The sequence below is a fragment of the Hippopotamus amphibius genome, chromosome 12, assembly GCF_030028045.1.
Source record: "Hippopotamus amphibius kiboko isolate mHipAmp2 chromosome 12, mHipAmp2.hap2, whole genome shotgun sequence".
NCBI lineage: Eukaryota > Metazoa > Chordata > Mammalia > Artiodactyla > Hippopotamidae > Hippopotamus > Hippopotamus amphibius.
The window spans coordinates 18,613,823-18,640,114 of record NC_080197.1 but is presented as its reverse complement, the minus strand read 5'-3'; the positions used below and the strand labels follow the sequence as shown (position 1 = coordinate 18,640,114).

The 26,292-nt window shown below is 43.5% G+C and overlaps 1 protein-coding gene across 1 annotated transcript in view; it reads right to left on the bottom strand.

The window, feature by feature from the left end:
- Positions 1-26,292, bottom strand: part of PTPRT (protein tyrosine phosphatase receptor type T) — a 1,046,874-nt gene that overhangs the window by 132,760 nt on the left and 887,822 nt on the right. Inside the window, exons 15-16 of the mRNA XM_057701613.1 lie at positions 25,812-25,947; positions 11,336-11,365 (exon numbers count right to left, since the gene is read on the bottom strand). Of these exons, the coding sequence (XP_057557596.1) occupies positions 11,336-11,365; positions 25,812-25,947 (166 nt within the window). The remainder of the gene's footprint in view (positions 1-11,335; positions 11,366-25,811; positions 25,948-26,292) is intronic.

Below are 26,292 nucleotides of genomic sequence, written 5' to 3'. Positions count from 1 at the left end.
GAAGCAAGAAAAAAGTAAAGTATAGGCTTTTCTCCATTTTTTCTTTTTTTATATAGCTAACAAAGTCTTAGCTTTTCTCCATTTCTAGACAAGTACATTGTTGCCAAGCTGTTTTCCAAAACAAAATGAAATCTTCTTTAAAGAAGGCTCAATTTAGTTTATACCCTTAATAAAACCATATTTTCATTCTTTACAAAAATTAAATCCTCCCTGTAAAAACAGGGTATTGGCCACACTAATCTTTCCATTTTCCCCCTTAAAAACATGGATGGCTGTAATATACCCAATAATTCCCACTTCCTTAGAATGTTCTGCACAGTGGTTCAAAGCCATTGGAAGGAAAAATTGCTGCAGAAGTGAACTTATTTACAAAACGGAAACAGACTCACAGACATAGAAAACAAGCTTATAGTTACCAAAGGGGAAGGGATGGGATAAATTAGTTTTGAATTAAAATAAACATACTACTACATATAAAATAGATAACCGACAAGGACCTCCTGTCTAGCGCAGGGAACTATACTCAATATCTTGTAATAACCTATAATGGAAGGGAATGTTAAAAAAAAAGAATACATATATATTTACATATGTGTATAACTGAATCACTTTTCTGTACACCTGAAACTAACAGAACATTGTAAATCAACTATATTTCAATAAAAATTTAAACACATAATAAAATTGCTCCAGAAAAAGCTCATCCAGTGTTCTCTTATTCTGGTAAAAAGATTTCAGAAGAAGTATTGAGCTTCTTGAGGTTTCATTAATGAGGAGAATGCTTATGAACAAACATTTCTCAGGAGACCAATCGTGGCTGAGGGGCTTTTACTCCACCAACACCAGTATGAGGAGTAATTGTTATGAGAAATTAAATACCATTTAAAAATGTGCCTGGAGCATTTTCACCATTCATTAAATGGCCTCTAACATCTATGAACAGAGTAAGGACAGTCTACCTCAATATCTATAGGGAGGAAACGGTGACATCAAATAGCGTTTTACCTTCTACGGACTCTGCCCTCCACACTCAGGTTTCAACATTTTAACCAAAGCCGTGTCTAATGGGTGATCCCGTGGGGCCAAATTTTCACCTGAGGTTGGGTTAGGTGGCCAGACCAAGCCCTCATGTCAATCTTTTGAATGCCTACATCCCATGATCCTGGATTCTCAAACTCTCCCATACGAGAGGCTCTCAGCAATGGTTTCAGATTGGAATAACCTGGGGAACTTTAAAATGTCTAGGCACCACTTGAGACCAGTGAAATCAGTTCTCTAATCTTTCTTTATAGGTTGTGGCTTGTGGTCCCTTTCCTCGTTGGCTGCTCTCCTTAAACATACACCAATTCCTCTGAGCTCTGTTCCCAGGAAGGAGGCAACATTCCCGAGACCGTGCAGAGTAGAGTAGTCCCTTCCGCATTTGGAGAACCAAGCCTCTTTTAAGGCAGACTTTGGCAGCCACATCACAAAGGACAAGCCTGTCCCCAGCCCCTATATTTAGAAATATTGTGACAGCTCTTCTAGCTTCAACCCCAACCTTTTCTCTTTTCACTGGTCTATAAAATCTTTCTGTGTTAAAATGACATTGTCTATCCTTGTGGTTTCGCCAGAATCATTGACTCTGATCCCTCACTGAAATCAGCAGGGATGGAGACCAGGAGGAGGGGTGCCCTATTCAATTGCTCAGAGGAGGATTTTTAGAAGTTTAAGAACCACCATCTACAATTGCCCTACTTCATTCTATTTGGCAAATTCTTCTTTCATTGCCTTATGTTTGGAAGTTAAAAAATTCTATCTTCCCCCATCCCCGACACACCCCACCACTGCTACGTTCTAGCTTAGCTCTACCATTTGATAAATGACAATGATCTAATGAAATGCAATTGAAATGAAAACAAAATGGCATGTACATTATACTATTTAATTTCTTAAAAGATGATCCTATGAATTAAGCACTACCATTCCCATTTTACAGATGAAAAACTGAGACTCAGAGAGCTTAGGGCTCATAGCTGCTAAGCAGTGGAACTGGGGTCCAAACTTTCTCCTTCCTTCTCCAGCTCTTTTTTCCTTTCCAAGTTTTTCCTAGCATATCACCTACCTAGTTATAAAATGTGTGTGTGTGTGTGTGTGTGTGTGTGTGTGTGTGTGTGTGTGTGTGTGTGTGTATTTCAGGATAATGAGGCCAAGGAGAAAAGTGGGTGAATGTGTTATTTCTTCAGCAAAACATCTTGCCTCTGCCCTATACCAGGCACCCTACTTGGCCCTTCAGCCCGTGGCATCTTGCCTCAAAGCAGAATCAGTGACTTCCTTTCTTTGCCATGGCTTCACTGCTCCTCTCTCATATATTTACAACATCATTTTAGAACTGTTTGTTAACATGTGCAAGTCAGCTTGGAAGCTGCTTGAGAGAAGGGCATTTCTTTTTAAATACTTAAACACCTAGGTCAGTGCTCAGCACAAAGGAATTACTCAGTAAATGATCGTGAATGAAAGAATATGTCATTTAAACATGACGGCTGTTCTGAAATGCAGGTGTTATTACCCCCATTTTACAGATGAGAAACTGAGGTTGAGATGGAGTTAAGTGACTTGACTGAAACTGTGGAGCCAGAATGCCCAGGGCTCTTTCCTACACAGCACAGAAACCTGTCTAATAACCTCTTGCTAAGTCCCTCCAAGCCCCAGCAGACAACTAGGTAGCAAGTGGGAAAGCACTTTGGAAGAGAGAAAGCCGCATAAACAAACCAGATGTGATCACTACTATCAACCTCAACACTGCAAAGCTTAACTAAAGCACTTCCTTCCATTGAAAGCACACTGCAGTAAGCACTTAGAAAGGCATTTTCCACTTTGCGCATCTCAGGATCCTACTTTGCTACAGCCCTAGCTGCAAGAGTCATTCTCAGTTTGGGGATATTTGCTGAAGGCAAGTGCTTTCAGAAGTAAATCCATTCCTTCCCTGGGAGCATTGTTAAGGGGGGCACTTCTGACCCCAGTTCTCGCCTCTGGCTGGTTCGGCGACAGGCTCTTGCTACACTCTTCTGGGGTACACCGGGAGCTTCCCCAGGCAGGAACTGTGTGTGAAGATGCTCACAGCACTCCTGCCCAGCACAGGCACAGCTGAAAAGCAAATGCCTGTGAATGAATGATTGACTGAAGGAGGACTTTTGAGAGTTTACTTATCCTCAGTGGTCAACAAAGTGGTGACCCAATTAGTTTGTGTACAAAGTGTTCACAGGCAATAAAATATGCATATTCAAGGGAGGGGCATATACACACTCAAATCCACTCGTTTCCAATGACCAAACTGAGTGGAGGTGTCACAGGCTGGGTTCCTGGAAATTCAACTCTGAGACAAAGATTGACATGTAGGGGATCTATTAGGAGGAGCTTCCCTCTGTGGGAGGGAGGGGAGGGGGAGGGAGGGAAAGGAAGGAAAAGAGGAACAGTGGGCAGAAGGGGAAGTTGAATGGTGATGTGGTTACAGTGATGGCTTAAGCCAACCTCGTGGGAAGCTCTGACTGGACTGTTTTACACCCCTGTAAAAGTCAGCTATTGACCAGCTATTGGACGACCTTGGGTGAGGCAGCTCTGAAGTTCAAGTAGTCCCAAAGCGGACTCTTAGCGGAGAGCTGTCTGCCAGCAGCAGTTCTAGCAACTGGGGACGGGGGGCAGGGGTGAGTCCATTCTTGAAGGGGGATCTGAGCAGCACATCAAAACACTGTCCACAGGAACTTCTCCTTCTAACCCTCTTTCCCTAGGTCATGTCTCTCTGTCAGCAGAGAATCCCCCCACTCTTTTACCTTCTTTAGAAGGTTCAAATGTATTTACAGAACAGAAGCATTTAGAATCACAAACCTTCCTAAGTCTCAAGGCATCACTGATACCTGGTTGGTTTTAAAACGTAAAGTATAAAATTAAAACAGAAGTATAAACATCCTTTGCTGCCTTTGGAGAGCAAACACTCATTTGTATTTTCCCTGATTACGGTGACAGAGCCTCTGACTTATAGATTTGCTCTGTTTGGTATTCATGACGGCTGTGTTTAGACTCTAATTCAATAGAGTAAACAATAAAGCGTCCATTCAGTCGCAATCCTTATCCAAATCTACCTGTACACACAATCTAGCCCAGTGCATTTATATCCAGCTTAACTGCAACAGCATTCATTAATTTTATGCATTTATAATTGTGACATGCAAGTACATTTCTAGACCTAAAACCAATATAAAATTACAAAATAGGTGGTCTGAAAGTCCTACCATCACCTTATGCTGAAATAATTGAAAATAGATACTAAGTAACTTCTAGAGAATGGAATATTATGGGAGATTAAAAACAATAGGGGGTATCAACCTCACACATACCCCCCCCCCCCAGTGTGTGTTCATTCGTGTAATTAACACAATCTTATGATGCCTGATTTGCTCCGGGCTCTGAGTTAGTCACTGGGAAATGAAAGATATGTAATACGGAGTCCTTGTTGACAACGAGGTAGATGTGCAAATACACCCAGGGCAGTATAATCTGAGAACGGTTCATGGAAGGTGAGTCAATGGGTGAATGAATGAAAGGTGGACCCTCAACAAAGGTAAGAGCCTAGTACTATGGATATGGTCTGTGGGAGTTGAGGAGGGCCACCCAAATAACCGAATAATAATTTTCCCTTTTTAAAGATACTAGTGTGGCCACCATGGAAAACAGTATGGAGGTGCCTCAAAAAACTAGAAGTAGAGTTGCCATATGATCCAGCAATCCCACTCCTGGGCAAATACCTAGACAAAACTCTAATTCAAAATGATACATGCACCCCTGTGTTCACGGCAGCACTGTTTACAATAGCCAAGACACGGAAACAACCTAAATGTCCATCGACAGGTGAATAAAGAAGATGTGGTACACATATACAATGTAATATTCCTCAGCCATCAAAAAGACTGAAATAATGCCATTTGCAGCAATATGGATGGACCCAGAGATAAAGTAAGTCAGAAACAGAAAGACAAATACCATATGCTATCACTTAGATGTGGAATCTAAAATACGATACAAATCAACGTATCTAGAAAACAGAAACAGACTCATAGACATAGAGAACAGCCTTGTGGCTGCCAAAGGTAAGGGGGGCTGGGGCGGGATGGACTAGGGGTTTGGGATTCACAGAGGCAAACTATTAGTATAGGATGGATAAACAACAGGTCCTACTCTGTAGCACAGGAAACTATATTCAATATCCTGTGACAAACTGTAATGGAAAAGAATATGAAAAAGAATATATATATATATATATGTGTAACTGAGTCATCTGCTGTACAGAAGAAATAAACAAAACATTGTAAATCAACTATACTTCAATAAAATTGAAAATAAGTAAAGCGATTAGAATTTTCCAGGCATGGAAGCTTGGTAGGCATTCCAGGAAAAGGCCACTACTGGTGCAAAAGTGGGACACTGAGAAAGGGACAGTTATGTCAGGGTGGAATGAGAATCAGCAGAGAAGTTGTTCTCAAAGTAAGCACACAAAATATTAATCTGAGTTGTGTGCAAAATGCAGATTCCCAGGCCATACTTTCTAAGGAACTGAGTGGATCTGGGAGTGGGGCCCAGGAATCAGAATTCTCACAAGGTCTTCCCCTTGGCTGAAGAGCAGCAGTAGGGCAGCCGTCTTCGATTTGCCTTCATGGTGATGTCTTCTATTTTCACCTGTCAACATGTTTGCTGTCAGCTCTTGGTAACGGATATGTATCATCTCTAAATGGTTTCCTTCTATTCTTATGTTTCTTCATTTTTATTTGAAGTGACTGACGAATTACATAAAATGCTTTTCGAGTATCTCTTGCTATCATCATTTCAAATGCCTCTTTAAATGTATCGAGGGAATGATATTTGATTTGCGACAGCCTCTGATGTGAAAAGGTGTATGCATTTCAGAAAAGAAGGCAGTTTCTTACGGTGGTTGAAAACCTACTAAGCGCTAGGCATTTCCCAAACATTGTCTCACTGAATCCTTGCAAAATCTCTGTGAGGAATGGATTTTTCACCTCCACTTTATAAATTAGGAAACTGAGACTTAAAAAAAGTGAAGTGGCTTGCTCAGGTCACAGATGCTGAACAGGCACAAAAGTTGCTTTAAAGCCACAGTAGCAAGGACGGTACAGGCTCTGGAGTTATCTAAAAATTGTTTACCTTTTTTTTTTTTTTTTTTTTAAAGAACAGATCATCTCCCTGTTGACTTTGGCTGTTGTCTTTTAATTTCATCTTGTTCTTTCATTCATTCCACATACATTTACTGGGGGTTCACTGTGCATGTTAGGGCACCACGGGGAACACTCCAATGAAAGAGAAACATCCTTAAGACACGTTTGCTCCTGCCCATGATAACAAAGTGTTGCAGTGAGAGCTGGAGAAAAGGGACATTCCTGCAGGTGGAAAGAATCAGACGAGTCTTCCTGTGGGAGCTAATGTTTGATCTGGACCTTGAAGAAGAGATGCAGGACTTAAATATGCTAGAATGGGGAGAAATAGGGTGGACATGAAAAACCCATGCATTCTAGAGTGTCTGTACACAGGGACCAGCCCAAGAGGGACCTGCCTCTGTGATACTCACACAAGGTGCAGTGAGACAGTTAAGTGCTCTCTCTGCTAGAATGGTTGGTAAACATCTTAGTGCCTTTTTGAGAACTACTACACTAAAATCTCTCTGTTCAAAACAATTACTGTGCCCATCACCTGCCTTGAGATAAATTAACCCGTGAACACACGCCGACTCTTAATATCCTTTTAAAAAGCAGACGCTAAAGTTGTTGGGTGCTGCTTTACTACAGAAAGGCAAAAAGGAATTTTAGAGAAGTGTTTCTGTCAGCTCAGGATGTGAGGAATAACAGCTGCTATTTACAAAATACCTACTTTGTGTCGGCCATGCTACAGATACACTTGCTCATTACGCCTCATGAAAATGCTGAGAAGTTACAGTTGTGACCATTTTGCAGATGAAGAAACTGAGGCTCAGAATGGTTCCATGATTTCTCAAGGTCTGAACCATCTCACAGAACAGGCAGACCCAGAATTGTGATCTAAGTCTGACACCAAAACCCACATTATTTTCATGTTTAAAATGTGTGCTGGACTGTGAAGGACCCCATTCTAGACTCCTCTGTCCCTGGGTCCCAAAGTGCCTTCTATCTGCAGCTCCATTTATCCAGGTCATTAGCCTTCTTTTGACCACCCCTTGCTCCAGTCCCTTGGCTACCACTGATCTGGCAGCCCAGTGCTCTCAGCTCTGACCACATGGCAAGTCCCCAGGGGAGCAAAGACAGGATTGCCTCAGAGCCTCCTTGCCAGCAGGAAAAGCTATCACTTCTTGTCCCAAGCAAGGCACTGATATCCCTGCACAGAACTGAGGCTGTACAGGCAGACAAACTTGCGCTTGAACCCTGGCTCTCCCACAGTCTGGCCAAGGGCTCTCCAACCACATGGTCCAGGCAGGAGCCCTGAAGGTCTGGTGAGGAGGATGGGCAGGGCTTGGGAGTATGTGGTCCTGGACTCACACCCTAGCCCTGGCACATCCTGGCTGTGGGATGTACACAAGTTCTCAAACCTCAGACTCAGTGTCTCAATAGACTCAACACAGTAACATGTATCTTGCAAGGCCTGCTGTGAGCATTATATGAACCCTACCAGCTAGTAACTGTTTTCAACTTCTGCCTCCTTCTAGGCTAGTTCACCTTTGTGTCTGCAGTGGCTAACACATGGTGCAGCACATTGTAGGAGCTCATAAAACAGGATAAACCTTGAACCCCGTCCTCTCCCTATCTCCAAAGTCTAGGGCAGGGATAGGAAGACTATGGCCCTCAGGACAAATCTGGCCCACTGTCTGATTCTTCTAAATACAGTTTTATTGGCACACACCCATGCTCATATATTTCCATATTGTCTATGACTATTTTTATGTTACAACATCAGAGTTGAGTAGATACGACAGAGAACCCATAAAGCCAAAAATATATACTACTGGCTCCTTACAGAAAAAGTGTGTGGATCCTTGGTCTTGTGTATGGGAACTTTCAATGGGGGAAAGTCCTTGAGGGCCTCTTGGTTTTGGAAAAAAAATTCCTCTCTCACACTTTACATCCTCTTTCCCAGGTTTATCTATTTTTTTTTTTCTCCTTATCTCTCTTGGTCATTACATAACATCTATACTACTTTTCTTATATATGTTGTTTATTTTCTATCTCCCCCCACTAAAGATCTTCATTTGGGCAGGGATTTTTGTTTGTTGAGCTCTTATATCCCAGAACGTTGACCAGTGTCTGGCACATAAGTGAGAACCTCACAAACACTTGTTGAATGAATGAATATGGATTTCATGGAAAAGACTGTTCAGCCAAAGTGTGTTGGAGGCTTTCTCTTTCATGGAAGATTCTGAGGCTTTTAGAGGGATGAGGAGACTCCCTAACCCCTGCAAGGAGGGTATTATTGTTTCTATTTTATAGATAAGACAACTGAGACTGGGTAAGTCAGTGCTTCTCAGACTGTAACGTGCACAGGAATGAACTGGGGATCTTGTTACAATGCAGGTTCTGGTTCAGGAGGTCTGAGCTGGGCTAACAGGCGCTGCAGTTCGACCACACCCCTGGGTGATGACAGTGCTGCTGGTCTATGGACCACACTTTGAGTAGCGAGGGTTTAAAGCACCCACTCAAGGTCTCTAGCTAAGATGTGGGAGTGGAGTTTTGAATCTGGAGACGATGGAGGTCATCATTTCCTTTCTGTTCCCCCTTCTCCATCTACGTGCACCCCTCAACCCCATGGTTTCACAAGACATGTCATACATCCACTCCTTGTCTCCCTGTCCCCAAACACTTTGCCTCCAGACTTTCCCTTCTCTATGCGCCCACCTACAGCATCTGCAGCTCTCCCTTCTGCACAGGCTCCTCTACATATATACGTGCCCAGGACTTTCTGGCCCTTCAAGTGGCCAGTCTCATGGTTCTCCTCTGTTTTAGGGCCCAATGGTTAAGAAGAAGTTATCCTCTTCATGGGCCCTAGGCAGGCTGGCTTCCTCCCTCAGTGCTAACCCATGACCTGCACAAGTGACTTCTGATGGTCAAGGGCCATGCCCAAGCCCTCCACTTCCATCTCTCTGCAGCATCTGCTATTGTCAAGTCCTCCTTCTGCGATGGACTTCTCTTAGTTCTTATGGTTCTCCTCTTTCCTCTCTGCTTCACCAGTGCTTCTCCTCCTCTGAATCTTTAACCATGGCCAGCTCCTGAGCTGGCATGAGTGTCACATTCTAGGATCTGTCACTTAGAACTCCAAGTCTGCACCCATTGAAAGACCCTTGTTTATCAATGCAACTGGAACTACAAGTACTTGCCTATCTGTGTCCTATACCTCCACACTGTGCATCGTTGATTTCACCACAGGGCCCAGCATAGAGAATGGTATAAAGTGGGCATCCGAAGACAGTGTTATGTACGTTGGCTAACAGACTAAGGGGGCAAGTTGCCCAGAAGGCATTGCATGTCCACACCTAATGTGGAACATTGATGTCATCAGAACCTCTAGAAGACCAGAGGAGCACCCGGGGGCCACCACTACTGCCCTCACTCCTTATGGTTTCTCAAAGGGGAAAGAAAGAAAACATTTCATGAGTGCCAATTTTATGGAAGGCACTATACAAAATCCCTCATTCCCTACTAGTTAGGCACTATTACCCCTATTCTAGAGTTGAGAGGAATGAGGCTGAATGAGTTCAGAAACCTTGCTCAAGGCTACATAACTGGTAAGTGACTGAGATGAGACTTGAACCCAGAGATGCATGGCTCTTTCCATCAAAGCACCAATAAAACTCCATATTGTCTCATACCTCTGTGCCTTTGACATGCTGCTTCCCCTGCTCAGAATTCTTATTTCTTCAGTACTGGATAAACCCATCTCTAAAAGCACTGATAACAATCCCCTGCCCCACTAAAAAAATTAGTCACCCAACTAAGTGCCCCTATACCATGGTACACGTTGCTACATTTCAGCCGAGATTTCAAGTATTTGATGTTAGGCTAGTCTCTCGGATAGGTTTGTATACTATGAGGGTGAGGCTCAAAGTCCTGGCTCAAAGTCTCCAGCCACAGTGTCTGGAATATAATGTGCGTGTTCAATGCATGTTTGTCAAATGAATGAACGAACAAATGAAGTAAGTTTTCTGGTAATTTCAGTGTTGGTGGCCAGGGTTCACTGGTTCCTATACAACATGAGGGTGGTGATCCCAGAATCTCATCTGCTCACTGCATGCACCTATCGACCAGGGACCCAAACACTGAACAGAGAGATGGTGAGGCTTTTGCTGGCTCCAACCTCATCTGTGAAGGCTTCAGCAGGTGATCACTAACAGATATGGTCTCTCTCACAAGGCTGGGCTTGCCAGGGGTAGAGGAAGACATGGAATGATGGATAATACACTTTACAAGGAATGAGGCGTTCTGAGTTTTAATCCCACTCTTTTGCTAACTGGATGTGTGATTTCACACACTTCTCTGGACCTCAGTTTTCAAATATGGAAAATGCCTATTAGAAACGTGAGACTAATTCAGTGGTTTTCTAACTCTTCATTACCAAGGATCTATTTATGGAGTTTTTCTCTTTTACACTCATGTTGTGAAAATGTCTGGTTTAGTAATAAGAAGAGTCATCATCTTTATTTAGAAAGTGCAAAAAAAATTGTTAGGCAATCAGCCATATATAACTACCAACAAAATGCACTGATAACATGGCATAACTAACGATAAACGCCAGACTGAGATAATTCCAGTCTCAAACAAAGACTGTGGATATTTCTGTCACCTGTGAAGCTGGTTCTAGATAAAGCCACGATTCCCTGTAGACTTCCTGAAATAGTGGAAATGGCCAATGAATGTCCTTCTAATCTTTGAGCCCCTAGGGCTACACGTTCGCCAAGTAGACTCAAATGGGCTTTGAAGCTGCTGAGATCAGTGATTCTGTTTTATGTGTGCAAATCCTGCAGGAGGATTAGGTTTTCCTCTTGCTGGAATTTGAGGATTTCTAACTAGAGGATGACACTGACAAAGGGGAAGCAGCCCTTCACACTTCCAAAAATAGGGGGAAAAATCCAAGATGGCAGAAACGTAACAGACATGAACAATGACAGTGCATTTTCAAATGGAAAACATCTAGGCAAAATAAAAACTTTGAGGCTACAGATGGCTTAGACAGGAGTGAGTATGAGAAACCAACAGACACTTGGTTGGTGCAGGAAATGCATGCTACAGGTTGCCTTACAGGGCACAAATCAAAGTCACCCCGGGTCGATACTTACAAGTAATAGGAGTAGGAATAAGCATTTCTTCTATATATTGGTGGGCAGTCGGATGAAGGAAATGTCCAAAAAGGGGGAAAAAGAAAAGACAAACAAACAAGAATTAGATTTATAGGAAATCTTGGTTCTTAGAAATGCACATAGTATTTCAGCATCCCTAAGCTCAAGGAGATGCAGGTTTCTCAACTAGTCATTGTCCCTGAGAATCAGATACTTTCAGCGGTAGAGGAAATGAGAGAGACCTCTCCTATGATAGAGAAACTCACTACTCACGCAGAGGAAGCCACATCGCACTTGGCTGTTTTAGTGGTTTGAAAATTCTTTCTTATGGTTCATTAAAACTGGCTTCCTTGTAATTGTAACTTTTTGGTCTTGGGTCAGATTTCTGTGGCCTTCTAGAACTAGTTTATCACTCTTCCACGTGACAGTGCTCCTAAGAGCTAAAGAAAACCATAATGACTTCTGTCTTCTATGTTTTAGGTCAAATCACATCAGGATCTATTGAGTAAGGTCACGCCAAAAGCAAGGAAATTGTGTAGCTGGCATCCAAGATGGCTCTCCAATGATCCAAACTTCCCAGTGCTCATGCCCATGTATGGTGCTCTCCCACACAGAATCAGGGTTGGCCCTAGGTGACCAACAGAATGTGGTAGAGGTTGCATGCTGGGGCTTTCTAGGATAGGACAGATAGAAGCCTTGCAGCTCTGTCTGGGTCTTTGGAACTCTCACTTGGAACCCTGAGCCTCCACATAAGAAGTCAAAGTGTCCCGAGCTTGCCGTGGTCTGAAGAGATCACGTGGAGAAACCACACGGAGAGGCCCTAAGACTATATGAACAGAAAGAGACAACCAGCCAACCCCTGACTGTTTCAGCCCCAGCCAACTGGATTACGCCAACTGAGACCCTTGATCTCATAGGACAGAAATAAGTCATTCCCTTCAAACCCTGACCAAAGTATGGACTCAAGAGAAAAACAAATCACTAACTTTCATGGCTTATTTTTAAGTCACTAAATTTGGGGAAGTACGAGTAGTTTGTTACATTATCGGTAGAAAACCGGAACATTCAAACTTCATCATGAAAGAGCGTTGCACTGAGAGGAATTCCAAACTTCAGTAGGAGCAGACTACAGCTTGAATAAACTCTGTGCCTTCATATTCTTATCTGATCCTTAGGTGAGTTGAACTACATCACTAGTTTTCAAACAGTGTTCACAGGATTCTGTAGAGCAGCCTCACTGTAAAGGGGTAGGAGGGGTATTGAGCAGGTTGGGCTGCTGGTTCTCTGCCAACCACCAAAGTCAGAGCTTCTCCATTTTAATCTATTTCATAAATTGGCATTTCATTTAAGATTTCACATGACTAAAGATTCCACTCTCCAAAAGAATGGTTGAAAAATCACTGCCTGCAATCTTTCTCTGATGTCTCCTCTAGCTCTTGGCTTCTCAACAATAAAAGAAAAACTCAAATAAGTCCATGATATTCCCTTTGTTACAACTTTTCGTATTTTGCAGAAAAATAAATAGGAACACTTTTATTTTACAGACTTAGCTACACTGATAATAACTGATATATTTGTGGATCGAGGAAAATTGCTGAATAATTCAGGTCCCCAAATATCCATCCAAGTAGGCAAGAATAATTTGCTTCCCTCTTGAGTTATTTGGTTAATTGCAACTGTTACCTAGTTTGGTTGGCATAGGAAGATGTGGTCTTTATATCTACAGGGTGGGAACATGTCCTCAGAGCCCCAAATTTCCCCCTCTCAAGTAGGAACTGGCCAAAGCCCCCCACGGCAGGGCCAGCTCTGGGCTTTCTTTCATTTATCAGGAGAGACAAATTACATAGATCAGGAAGGAAAGTGACATCTGAGAGCTAAGACACTATGGCAGGAGGGAAGCCCTGTGCCTCCTTGGGAGCCTGAGCTGGTAGCACAGTAAGATCTGGTCACTCATAAAACTGTTCAATATCTTTGGCCAAATGAACAGTGGCCACAGATGATGAAAGGGGTGAAGAACTTCCAACTGATGGGTGAGATCTGCAACAGCCCCTACAAGTCATCCAATCTCTTCCACCAATCATACAGGGTGGCACTGTAAAGAGACCATTCCTCTTCTTAATTGCTGGCTCTGTGGTCCAGAGCCTTGGAATGTGATTCCTCAAGGTCAGAAAGCTCAGGATCTATTTGATGAAGACTCACAGGCATCTGTGTTCTCCATATTGTCAAGAACACTGGACTGAGAATGGAGAGGCCAGTGTTCTGATCGCAGCTCTTTAACATGCTCTCTGTGACATCTTGGGCAAGTCAATGCCTCTGCCTGGATCTCTATTTCCTGATCCATGTACCAAGGTGAATGGCATGGATAACTGCCAGCTTAAACAGCTTTGAGGAGTGGAAATATGATAAGTCTTAGTATCCCAGAACCACCACTTGCTAACTGCATGGCCTCAAGCAAGTCACTGTACCTGGGTCTCAGTTTCCCCATCTCAAGGTTGGAGGCAATAATGATCTATTCAAGAGTCATGGTGGGTATTAACACTATATTATATTAATCTAAATTCCTTTCCAGTTATATATGGTATGTAATACACAAAGTATTTTAAGCAAAATACATTAATTTAATGTTAGAATATATTAAGCATCTGAAATACAGTCGGGGTCAATAAAGGGGAGTTTACATCCCCACCTCATCCACAGATACAAGGTTTGCTGCTTCTCACTCTGGTGACCAGGAACAAAGTGTTCCACTACTTAGGAATATTAAAAATAGTAATAAAATAAGAACAAATACTTATGTAGCACTTACTACATGCCACACACTGTTGTAGGCTCTTATCATACATTAACTAGTGTATTCCTCACAACCATCCTGAAAGACAGGCATTCTTATCATCCCCACTTTACAGATGAAGAAACTGAGGCAAAGAAAGTTAAGTAACTTGCCTAAGATCACACAGTTAGTAACTGGATTTGGTAGCAACATGGCTTTAAAGCTCATGTTCCAGACCTGTGCTGCCTTTGAGGAAAAAAGAATATAGATAGATGTTTGTTGGGCAACACAGTGGGTCAGGCAGTGAGATACCATGAGCCTTATCTCTTTTAATCCTCTCCCTGGACCCACGGAGCAGGTACTATTCTTCTCATTTTTAGTCGAGGAATCTGAGGTCCTAAGAGGTCACCCCTCACTAGGTCTAATGTTTTGCGTATTTTTGCACCAATTGTAAGGCCTCCATCCTGAGCCAGGATTTTCTCACTGTCAGTAGCCCCAGGCTGCACTCTTGGGCCTCAACATTCTGGACCCTCTGGTTTTCTGCTCTCAATCTTCAGGATTCACCTCTGCCTTGGCTACTGCCTCATGGCAACATACTTCCTTAATGTTCAGTTCACCTCTTCCAAGTAGCTGAGTTATCCTGGATGTCACCAAAAGCCAGTGCCATCCCTGACCCAGCTTCAAGGCAACTCCAGAATGATGGCAGTTGACAACCTTCTATTAATTGAATATGTTTTCCAAATTAAATTGCAAAGTTTACTAGGGCAAGGATTACAGTTCTTTACTCTGTGATCAAAACAGAGTATATGTGTCCTTTCTCTCAGGCTTGAAGAAGATTTACTGAAGGTCTAAATTTACAAGGATACAGTGATATTGCAAGTAACAGACTGCCTGAGACCAAAGATCCTGAGCAGGAAGACAGCTGTGATTAGAGGAAAAAAACAAAAAAGCCCTAACTTAATAAATCACATACTGCGGAATCTTCTCAGCTGGCTGACAAGAATGACTTGAGGCATAGCTTCCCTTTGTTTCATACTATTTAAACAAGACTAGGTTGTCTATTTAACCATCCATTTGACCATCTCCCTGTCCATCTAGTTCATAAACCTACCCATTCACTCTTCCATCCATCCATCCATCCATCCATCCATCCATCCATCCATCCACCCACCTACTTAACAATTTATACATCTATTTATCCATCTAGCCCATAACCCCATGCACTCATCTATTCATCCATGTACTCATCTACTCATTCATCCAACAATCCATCCAACAGCCACTTATCCATCTTTCCACAACAGCCAAAACTTCTAAAGGGCCTATTACACGATTGTCTCTGCCAACTACCAGAAATAGAAAGAGAAATGCCATCCTGATCCAGCCAATATGGCTGATGGGAGAGCCAGGCAAACTTATAAAATAGATTATTATAATAGCTACCATTTAAATAGTAGGAGGTCACTTATGTGGCAGGTACGGTTCTCAGTACATTATGTGGACTATTTTATTTAATCATCACTAGAAGCATTATTACCTATATTTTACAGATGAGGAAAGTGAAGCTCTGAGAGATTAAGTAACTTGCTCAAGTTTATATGGTTGGTAAATGGCATGGTATGGATTGGAATCCAAGAAGTCTAACTTTAAGAACCTGCATCAATAACTACTATGTTATTATCTCCTGGAGTGATAAATGGTATGAAGTGGCAGCTCAGGGAGCTATGGGACCATATTTGGGGGTAAGGGGTGGGGGTGGGGGAGAGGTAGTTTGGCTTAGAGTCTATGATGCCTGAGTTGTAAAGTCCAGGAACACACAGATAGAGTAGGAGGGAGAGTATTTCCAGGCTGATGGATATGTGTTTACAGAATAGGTGGGGGTTATCAAGGCGGGAATGTCAAGATGTCGGCAGGGTCTAGTTCCCAAAGAGCTTAAGGAGCTTACTCTCAATACCATAGGTCATAGGGAGAACTCAAAGAGCCAAGTGGCCAAATATTTTTCTAGATGGATGATTCTGGCAGAAGTGTAAGAAAAATGTTGGAGGGGAGAGGGATTGTGGTCATGAAAGCTGCTATAAGGTTCAGAGCAAGAGATGTTGGGGGCTGATCTTGCAATGGCCATGAGGAAGGAGAAGAGGTGATGTGAAAGGTGGTTAGGACACAAAAGCAGTAGGTGATTAAAATGTGAGCATTTTGAAGAGGACTTCCAAGGTTCTAGCTTCAGTGGCTACTCAAGTGAGTACAAACAGAAGGATTGACTTTTTAGGGTAAGGAGCAGTTTAGAATAGGGTGGACAAAACAGGATAACATTGGGTTGACCAAAAAGTTCACTCCGGTTTTTCCGTAAGATGTTGCGGGAAAAAAAGAACAAACGTTTTGGCTGACCCGACACATTTATTTGGGGCTGCTCTTCCACCTCAACGAACCATTCAAAATCATGGCACATAGTTCAGCATAGCAGAAAATCCTGTTTTCCATTTCATCCAGGTTAGATGGTGTTGAGTATGGACTGTTTTCAGACTGGCCAAATTTCAGACCCAGCTCTTCTACTTATTAGCTATGTGATTTGGGGCAATTTTCTTAAATTCTACATGTTTCAGTTTTGTGACCTGCAGCACAGTACAATGTAATAGTGGCCCTGCCTCTTTGGCTTATGTAGTAGTTAACTTTTCCTGTTGCCCCATTATTTTCTTCCTGGCTGGATAGTGTGTTCCCTGAGCCTCAGACCATGGTACATCTTTCACACACTGCACTTCTAGTCTGACCCCGCCCCCACCCTACCCACAGGGCTGGCTTTACCCCTGATGCTCAACATTGATATTTGGGTCTGTGTTCTGAGTGAAGCTTTCTTGCCCAAGAGATGGAATGCAATCTTGGGCCCCATCTGTTCTAATTTCACTGGGATTCAACACATTTTTAGGGAATCCCAAGTATCTGCAAGGCACATTTGTGATAAGGGTGAATCAGAACAGGCAGCTGATGGTCCAGTGGAGAAGATAAGATGTGAAAACAAATGGCAAACATAAGACAGAACACAACATGGGTCCTCATAGAGGGGATCCAGATGGTGAAGAGACTGTGTCTACACTGAAGGTCAGAAGGGTTTATTGGAGAAGGTGTCTTTTAAATCAGACCTTAAACATAGGTAGAATCTGGTCACATGGAAATGGGGAACACAGGCATTGAAAGAGGAGGAAACTTCACAAGCAAAAGTATAGGAGTGGGGTGAGACTTCAGGAAATCTGCCATGATCATGGTGAGTAAGAAGACAGCGTAGCTTGGTAAAGCTCTCCAGATGACTTAAGTATGTGCTTCTTCCCTTATTTCTACCCCACGCACCACTGTTAGAGGGGAGGAAAAGCCATTGGAGGATTTTAGAATGCAGGTTTGGGAGTACAAGTTTCATTTCTGAAACATCACTTTGGCTACAGTGTGGAGGATGGTTGGAGAGATGGGGCCAGAGTCAGGGAGGCTGGGGAGGAGACTCATACAACAAAGCTATAGAGGCTTGCACCAGGGAAGAGGTAGTGGAGACGAGGAGAGGATGTGACCAAGAAAATATAGAGATGCAGTATTGGGGTGATGGAATCCCATTGGTTTGGCTGATAGAATGAGAGGCAGTACCTCTCACTAAGATGGGGACACAAGATTTTGAACAGGTTGGCGGGCAGGTGATGATTTTGTTTTTGACCATAAAAACTTTGAGGGTAGATGTCCAGGAGCAGATGATACAGGGCAGTGGAGCTATGGTGAGAAAGCAGAAGACCTGTTCTCCCAGGCCATTTCCGTTTTCAGTCCAGCAAAACTACAATCACCGTGTTGTGTGATAAAGACACAACTGAAGGTCTATGCACCTGGCACAACGGCTGCGTGTGGGAGGATCACTGGATCTTCCTTGGATTGGGGACTTGTGGGAAGACTTCACAGAGGAGGTAATACTTGGAGGAATCTTACTGGGAAGAAGTTGGGGCTGAGAGAGAGAGAGTAATAGGAGCCCTGTAGGTGAAAAGAAATGTCTGGACATTTGATTCAGGGAAATAGCATGTACCAAGGCAGAGAACAGCAGAAAATGATACCTCAATTGGGTCACCTGTGTTCTATTCCAGGATTCACTTATTTTCTACCGGTCTCCTTGGACTGACAGAACAGAAGTTAACAGCAAGGAGTCTGCAGTCACAGGGCCTGGGTTTGCATTTCAACTCTGCCCAAGACCTTGGCTGACTCATAAAAACCTTTTTTTTTTTTTTTTTTTATTATTTTATTTTATTTTTTTGGGGGTACACCAGGTTCAATCAACTGTTTTTATACACATATCCCTATATTCCCTCCCTTCCTTGACGCCACCCCCTCGATTCCCCCCCACCCTCCCTGCCCCAGTCCTCTAAGGCATCTTCCATCCTCGAGTTGGACTCCCTTTGTTATACAACAACTTCCCACTGACTATTTTACAGTTGGTAGTATATATATGTCTGTGCTACTCTCTCGCTTCTTCTCAGTTTCCCCTTCACCCCCCGCCCCCTCCCATACCTCGAGTTCTCCAGTCCATTCTCTGTATCTGCTTCCCTGTTCTTGTCACTGAGTTCATCAGTACCATTTTTAGATTCCGTATATGTGAGTTAGCATACAATATTTGTCTTTCTCTTTCTGACTTACTTCACTCTGTATGACAGATTGTAGTTCTATCCACCTCATTACATATAGCTCCATCTCATCCCTTTTTATAGCTGAGTAATATTCCATTGTATATATATGCCAGCCATATATGACAAACCAAAAGCCAACATTGTTCTCAATGGAGAAAAACTGGAAGAATTCCCTCTAAGAACAGGAACAAGACAAGGGTGTCCACTCTCACCACTGTTATTCAACATAGTTTTTGAAGTGTTAGCCACAGCAATCAGAGAAGAAAAAGAAATTAAAGGAATCCAAATTGGAAAAGAAGAAGTAAAATTATCACTCTTTGCAGATGACATGATACTATATATAGAAAACCCTAAAGACTCTACCAGAAAACTGCTAGCACTCATTGATGAGTTTAGTAAAGTAGCAGGATACAAAATGAATGCACAGAAATCTCTTGCATTCCTATACACTAACAACGGAAGAGCAGAAAGAGAAATTAAGGAAACTCTCCCATTCACCATTGCAACCAAAAGAATAAAATACCTAGGAATAAACCTGCCTAAGGAGGCAAAAGATCTGTATGCAGAAAACTTTAAGACATTGATGAAAGAAATCAAAGATGACATAAACAGATGGAGGGACATACCATGTTCCTGGATTGGAAGAATCAACATCGTGAAAATGACTGTACTACCCAAAGCAATTTACAGATTTAATGCAATCCCGATCAGATTACCAATGGCATTTTTCACAGAACTAGAGCAAGAAATCTTACGATTTGTATGGAAACGCAAAAGACCCCGAATAGCCAAAGCAATCTTGAGAAGGAAAAATGGAGTTGGTGGAATCAGGCTTCCTGACTTCAAACTATACTACAAGGCCATAGTGATCAAGACAGTATGGTACTGGCACAAAAATAGAAAGGAAGATCAATGGAACAGAATAGAGAACTCAGAAGTAAGCCCAAACACATATGGGCACCTTATCTTTGACAAAGGAGGCACGAGTATACAATGGAAAAAAGACAGCCTCTTCAATAAGTGGTGCTGGGAAAATTGGACAGCAACATGTAAAAGAATGAAATTAGAACACTTCCTAACACCATACACAAAAATAAACTCCAAATGGATTAAAGACCTACATGTAAGGCCAGACACTATAAAACTCCTAGAGGAAAACATAGGCAGAACACTCTTTGACATACATCAAAGCAACATCCTTTTTGACCCACCTCCTAGAATCATGGAAATAAAATCAAGAATAAACGAATGGGACCTCATGAAACTTAAAAGCTTTTGCACAGCAAAAGAAACCATAAACAAGACTAAAAGGCAACCCTCAGAATGGGAAAAAATAATTGCCTATGAAACAACGGACAAAGGATTAACCTCCAAAATATACAAGCAGCTCATGCAGCTTCATACCAAAAAAGCAAATAACCCAATCCACAAATGGGTGGAAGACCTAAATAGACATTTCTCCAAAGAAGACATACAGATGGCCAACAAACACATGAAAAGATGCTCAACATCACTAATCATCAGAGAAATGCAAGTCAAAGCCACAATGAGGTATCACCTCACACCAATCAGAATGGCCATCATCACAAAGTCTGGAAACAACAAATGTTGGAGAGGGTGTGGAGAAAAGGGAACTCTCCTGCACTGTTGGTGGGACTGTAAGTTGGTACAGCCACTATGGAAAACAATTTGGAGGTTCCTTAAAAAACTACAAATAGAACTACCATATGATCCAGTCATCCCACTCCTGGGCATATACCCAAAGAAAACCATAATCCCAAAAGAAACTTGTACCATAATGTTTATTGCAGCACTCTTTACAATAGCCAGGACATGGAAGCAACATAAAAACCTTTTTTGAACCTCAGTTTCCTCTTCTCAAAAAACAGGAGTATCAATAGTCCTACCCTCTAGGATTATCTGTAGGATTAAAATCAGAGTATGACAGCAGTTCAAATGGAAAATGAACAAATTAGGTCAGAGTGTGTGTATTGGTTGCAGCATTGCCTTTAGCATATTAGTGATGGGTTTGGAGCTGGCTTGGTACACTTGATGGTCATGTGTGAGATGAATTGTCCCTGTTGATATTATGCAATATATGCATTACTGTAGGTAAGCAGGTATAGGAAGTAAAGGCTATCCCAATTATCAGCCCATTTGATCCTCAGAACAGCTACATGAGATTGGCTGCATCTCACAGTTGAGAAAGCAAAGGTTGAGCTTTGTTAAGTTGCTTCTCCAGGGTTAACAGCAGATAAATGGGGCTGTAGAGATTCGGATCCAGTTTTGCTGCTTCCCAGTGCACATCTAACAAGATGTCTATACCCATTTGACTGGGAGCTACTGGAGGGCAGACACAAATCACAGAGAAGTGAGGTACACTAAGAGATGCACATTTATCTCAAAGTAGACTCTCACATTTCAAACTCCAGACACTCCAAATACACTCTTGGAAAAGTTACTATTTGGACAGGTAAAGCGTGGTTGGCAGAAAGTTCAAGCTGGAACAGGAAGAGCTGGGCAGGGAGAGGAGAAGAGGAGATGGGGGGGGATGGAACTTTGTGTGGTGAAGGACTTTGAAACTATCTTCCTAAAAGTTGCCTAGTTTCCATTTGAAAAGTAAGAAGGGATGGAGAGGTTAATGTAGGATACAGACAAGTCTTGGGGTACACATACACTGATGCCAAAGAACTCTGCTTAACCTGGCTCCAGTGTTTCCCTATCCAAAAGTACATGGCTACGTCTTAAGCCTTGGAGGACCATGCTCAGACTTCAGGAAGTGTGTCCCGGGGAATAAACTGGATGACAGGAAGCTTGTAGGCACACACACATATGTCCATATTCCACAAACAAACATTAAAATGTCAGACTTTTCATATGTGAATAGCCAAGAAACTCCTTCAAACATCAAGATACACGGGTTAAGGCACCAAGGCTTGAGCTTTCTGCCTCAATTTGCACTGAAGGCACCCAGGGCCCTTTGGTATTAAGCCAAGGGACCAGAGAGGTGACCTCACAATGCCTTATCTGTCCATTCCTTTGGGAGAGGATGTCCAATAATTCTAAAGGGAGGAGGTCAGGGAAGAAGATAGCCAGGACTGCAGTGATAAGAGTTTTTCTCTATTTCAGGACTCAACAGGGTGCTCATGAAAAGGAGGTATGTTCTATCACATAACGGCATGCAGGAACCCACTGTAGAACATTCTGAGGTCTAGATGTGATCAACAGAACCAGGAGAAAACGATGGAGCCACTATCCAGTGACAACAGAGAATGAATATTTTCAGTGAGCTTGGCTAGAACACACTGGTTGTTAACTCTGTCAGAAAGGGGCTCCAGATTCCCTTCTCATAGTGCTCATGCAACCCTCTGGAACCTATGCAGCCCTGATTCTGTACGGTCCTGCATTCAGAGAAGCCCAGTGCAAACAGACAAAGGTACTATTAAAAGAAGTCTGAAGTTTAGTTTGCATCTTTTTCAAACTGGAAGGGAATCCTGTTGAATCGCTCACCTACATCTCATATCCTCTTCTGCAATCTTGCATTTTTCGAGACTCCCCTCCACCCATTATAAAACAACCAAACAACAACAAAACATTCCTTAGCCTATGCTGGTATTTTTTTTTTTCTCTTTCTTCCTTTCCCCAGTCTTCTGAATGTAAATTGATTTAGCTTCTTTCACTAAACCCTTCCCTTAGTCCTCTGTATCTCTAGCCCTTTCTGGGCCAGCTTTCTAGTTCAGTACAACACGTGCGCGCGCGCGCGCGCACACGCGCACACACACACACACACACACACACACACACACACACCTGCCTAATAGTAAGAGAAAGACTTTTTGGAGAGTGACAGGGAAGCCCTAAGGATTGCAGGGAGAAACTAGGGGCATCTTAAGTGGACTGGAAACATTTGGCTGCAGCTCTGGGGAAGACTTTGAGCCAGCCGAATCCACTGGGAGCAGAGGAAGCAGGGAGCCGCCATGCCCATGTCTGTGGACATTAGGGAGAAGACCAGGCTCGAGCCAGTGCAGGGAGTGTGGCAGGCATTTGACTTCTGAGAGCTGCTAGATGCAGGAACCAACTCTATGTCACAAAGGGACACTGAAGGGATGTTGACACTAGGATCCTGAGTTGTGATGATTTGTCTGTTATTTGGGGGTTTCTCTTCCTTTCATATTTATTCCTTTAGGTGGCTGTGGACATCATTCTAGTGAGCAGTAAGTAAGTTATGACAGACTCAACTGACCAATGAAGTTTTCCCCATATTTATATATGGGGTTGCGGTCAAAAGAGGGAAAGGAGCCCATCAAGCTCTTCACTGTCCTTTGGGGCAGCTCTAGACATCAGAAGACACTGTGGGTTAGTAGAAAGAGTGAAGGCTGATGTTTAATTTCTCTTTTTCTCTCTGTTACCCATTCCCCACTCTTCTCTCCTCTGCCCTCCGCTCCTCCCCCTTCCTTCCCCTATACCTCTTTGTAAACTATTACCATCAACTAGGGCAGAAAAATGTCTTATTTTATCCAAAAGATACTGTATATACAAACACGGACCAGCACCCCCCGCCCATTGCCACAACAGCTGAGTTTGGCCTCGTGGAAAGAAATGCTGATCACGTGATGCCTGCCGGTTGGGTCTGATGGACGGTTTTGAAAGAGGTGAGAGACAATGAAGATGCTCAGATGAGGATAAAACCACACAAGGGGCACCCTTTATCTTTGCTCCCACCCTGGGAACAGAAAGCCCTCTCCTCCCTCCCAGAAAGTCACACGTTTCAGAAATAGCTGTTGAGAGGGAAGTGAAATTTCTTCACAAGCTCACAGACGATGGTGACGTGGGTTAAGCCAGGCTTTAGAAAGAGCAAAATTGGAAGAGCGTATCTTACTTACAAATCAGTGGCAAAGAATGAGAACATTCGGGGTCTATCAAAGAGGAAAGCAATTCTATTAAACTGGTTACTTTTTTCAGGGAGACTGTCCCGAAGTCACCTCTGTCTCTAAAGCGTCTGTGACTCTAAGAATGTGTCAATGATCTGACATGTGCAACGTGCTCACTGCCCCCCAGAGAAATCAAACCTCATGTTTGACCTCATCCAACAGTGGCTGGCTTGTCACTGAGACATCAAACATGGCCTTGTGTTATGGAGGATGATGACTCTGGGGGCTCTCGACCCCCAGTACAAACATGGACCATCCCTCCTCTTTAGCCGCTCCAACCAGAAAATCAGAAGCTGGATGAGAACCTTAACTCTTCAGTCATTACGCTTGGGAGCCCGAGGAAAGGAATGATCCTATAGAACAAAGATGTCAAGAAAGAACAGGTCCTACCAATAAGATGTCCTGATCAGGGCTTCCCTGGTGGCACAGTGGTTAAGAATCCGCCTGCCAATGCAGGGGATACGGGTTCAAGCCCTGGTCCGGGAAGATCCCACATCCTGTGGAGCAACTAAGCCCATGCACCACAACTACTGAGACTGCGCTCTAAAGCCTGCGAGCCACAACTATTGAGCCTGCGTGCTGCAGCTACTGAAGCCCGCATGCCTAGAACCTGTGCTCCGCAACAAGAGAAGCCACCGCAATGAGAAGCCCGCGCACCACAATGAAGAGTAGCCCCCGCTCGCCACAACTAGAGAAAGCCCGTGCGCAGCAGTGAAGACCCAATGCAGCCAAAAAAAAAAAAAAAAAAAAAAAAAAGATGTCCTGATCAAACAGGGTCCTGACTGATTCAGAACAGAACCGTGAGGCACACAGAGACACTGTGGTGCCAGAATGGCTAGAAGAAGGCTGGCTACTTGTAGCCTGGAAACGGATGGCTGGCAATAAAGACACTGTATTTATTTTTTACTTTGTACATTTATATACATGGGACTACCTAGGTAGAAGCTGGAATTTGTCTTGGGGGCATCTGCCCCTTTGTTCTGGTGGTTACAGTGTTGTGAGCTGTTTTTGTCCCAGGGATGGAAGCAAACCCCTGGTCCTCATAACTGGGCTTGTCCTGAACTCTGTCAGTAATCAAGCCCAGAGCTTCAGGCTGAGGCTTTATGGAGTTTGGTGAAGAATGTAAAAGTCTTTTTAAACTGGGGGCAAGGCAGGTTGCAGCATGTATCATTATAATGCAGGTAAGAGTTTTGTTTGCTTTGGCAGAAACTGGGAAGTGGGAAGGCGGAGACCAAGGTTGGAATCCTGGCATTGAAAGTGAGAAGACATGGAGATGGGCAGTAGGCACGGGGACATGGTGGCTAACGTGGTAGGTGGGAGGACCCCCTATTTAGAGGAACAACCATGCACCCCAGAGATGGTGAGAGCTGATATTCGTCAGCTTTCCCTGGTGACTATTTCCTCTCCCTCTCTCAACCCCCTTGTGCTGTCTCCAAGCCTTGTGAACGTCTGATAAACAGAAGATGTCAGGGTAATGAATTTGGGGGGTTAGGAAGGAATCGGTACCCTGGCTTTCACGAGCGATGCGTGCAATATGAGATAACTGTTCAGTGACCAGAGGTGCCAGGAGGACATCCGGCTAAGAGGTGACAGGCAGCAACAATCCAGCTGGGAAGGTTCTATGGGACATGGAGTAGGAAGGAGCCTTCCCGCAGGGCTGTCCCACCATCGGAGGCTTTATCCCTTTGACGCAGAGGACAGCTTGGGATGCTGCTGCTTGACCAAAGACAAATCAGGGATGAATGAAGTTGAAAGGAAGGAAGTATTGCTTTCCCACATCTGTATTTGTAGGTTCCCCTGTGTTACCGGGGCTCCCCCATAATCTCAATGACGTGACCAATCACAACAGAGCAGCTATCTCTGAGAAGCATCATACACGGAATCCCACGGTACACCAAGGAACACCTGCCCCATAAGAAACTGGCCGTCTTGGGGCCTCTCGCCAAGCAGGTAGCACACACTCTTCAGACGCCAACACAATGAGCCACAATTGGCCCCACATTCCAGGACCTCAACAGTTATATCAGAAGGTCCCTGCTCGGAAGTGATCCACAGAGAGAGGACCTGGCCCTCGGGCGGGGGCGGGGCCACCTGGGGTGGCCAGAGTCTGCAGGGCAGCGGGCAAAACTCACCTTCTCTTGATGGTGAGCATCACGCCCAGAAGAAGGATGATGAACATGAGGAGGCCAGCGATCACGCCGGCCATCTTCACAGTGTTGTCCACCTGCTTCTCCGGCTCCACGGTGTTGGAATTCTGAGTGGAGGCACCTTGGAGGGAAAGCGGAAGAAGAAAGATATTGAAAAGGCTCACGTACGTGAGTAGATGCAGTCGCAATGATGACAGGTTCCGTTCACTGAGTACTAACTATATGCCAGGCACTGTGCTGAGGGCATTACACACACTGACCCATTTAACCCTTTAGAGGATTAATTCCTTGCGATGTTGAATTATTATTATTATAACCTTTTTTAGAGGAAGAAATTGAGGTGCAGAGACATTGAGTTGCCCAAGGTTATACAACCACTATGCTGGATAAGGATAACCCTTACCTTCCCATGAGATCACACAGAGAACTTTATCCCTCCTACTGCTTTGTCCCTAGATCAGACCGT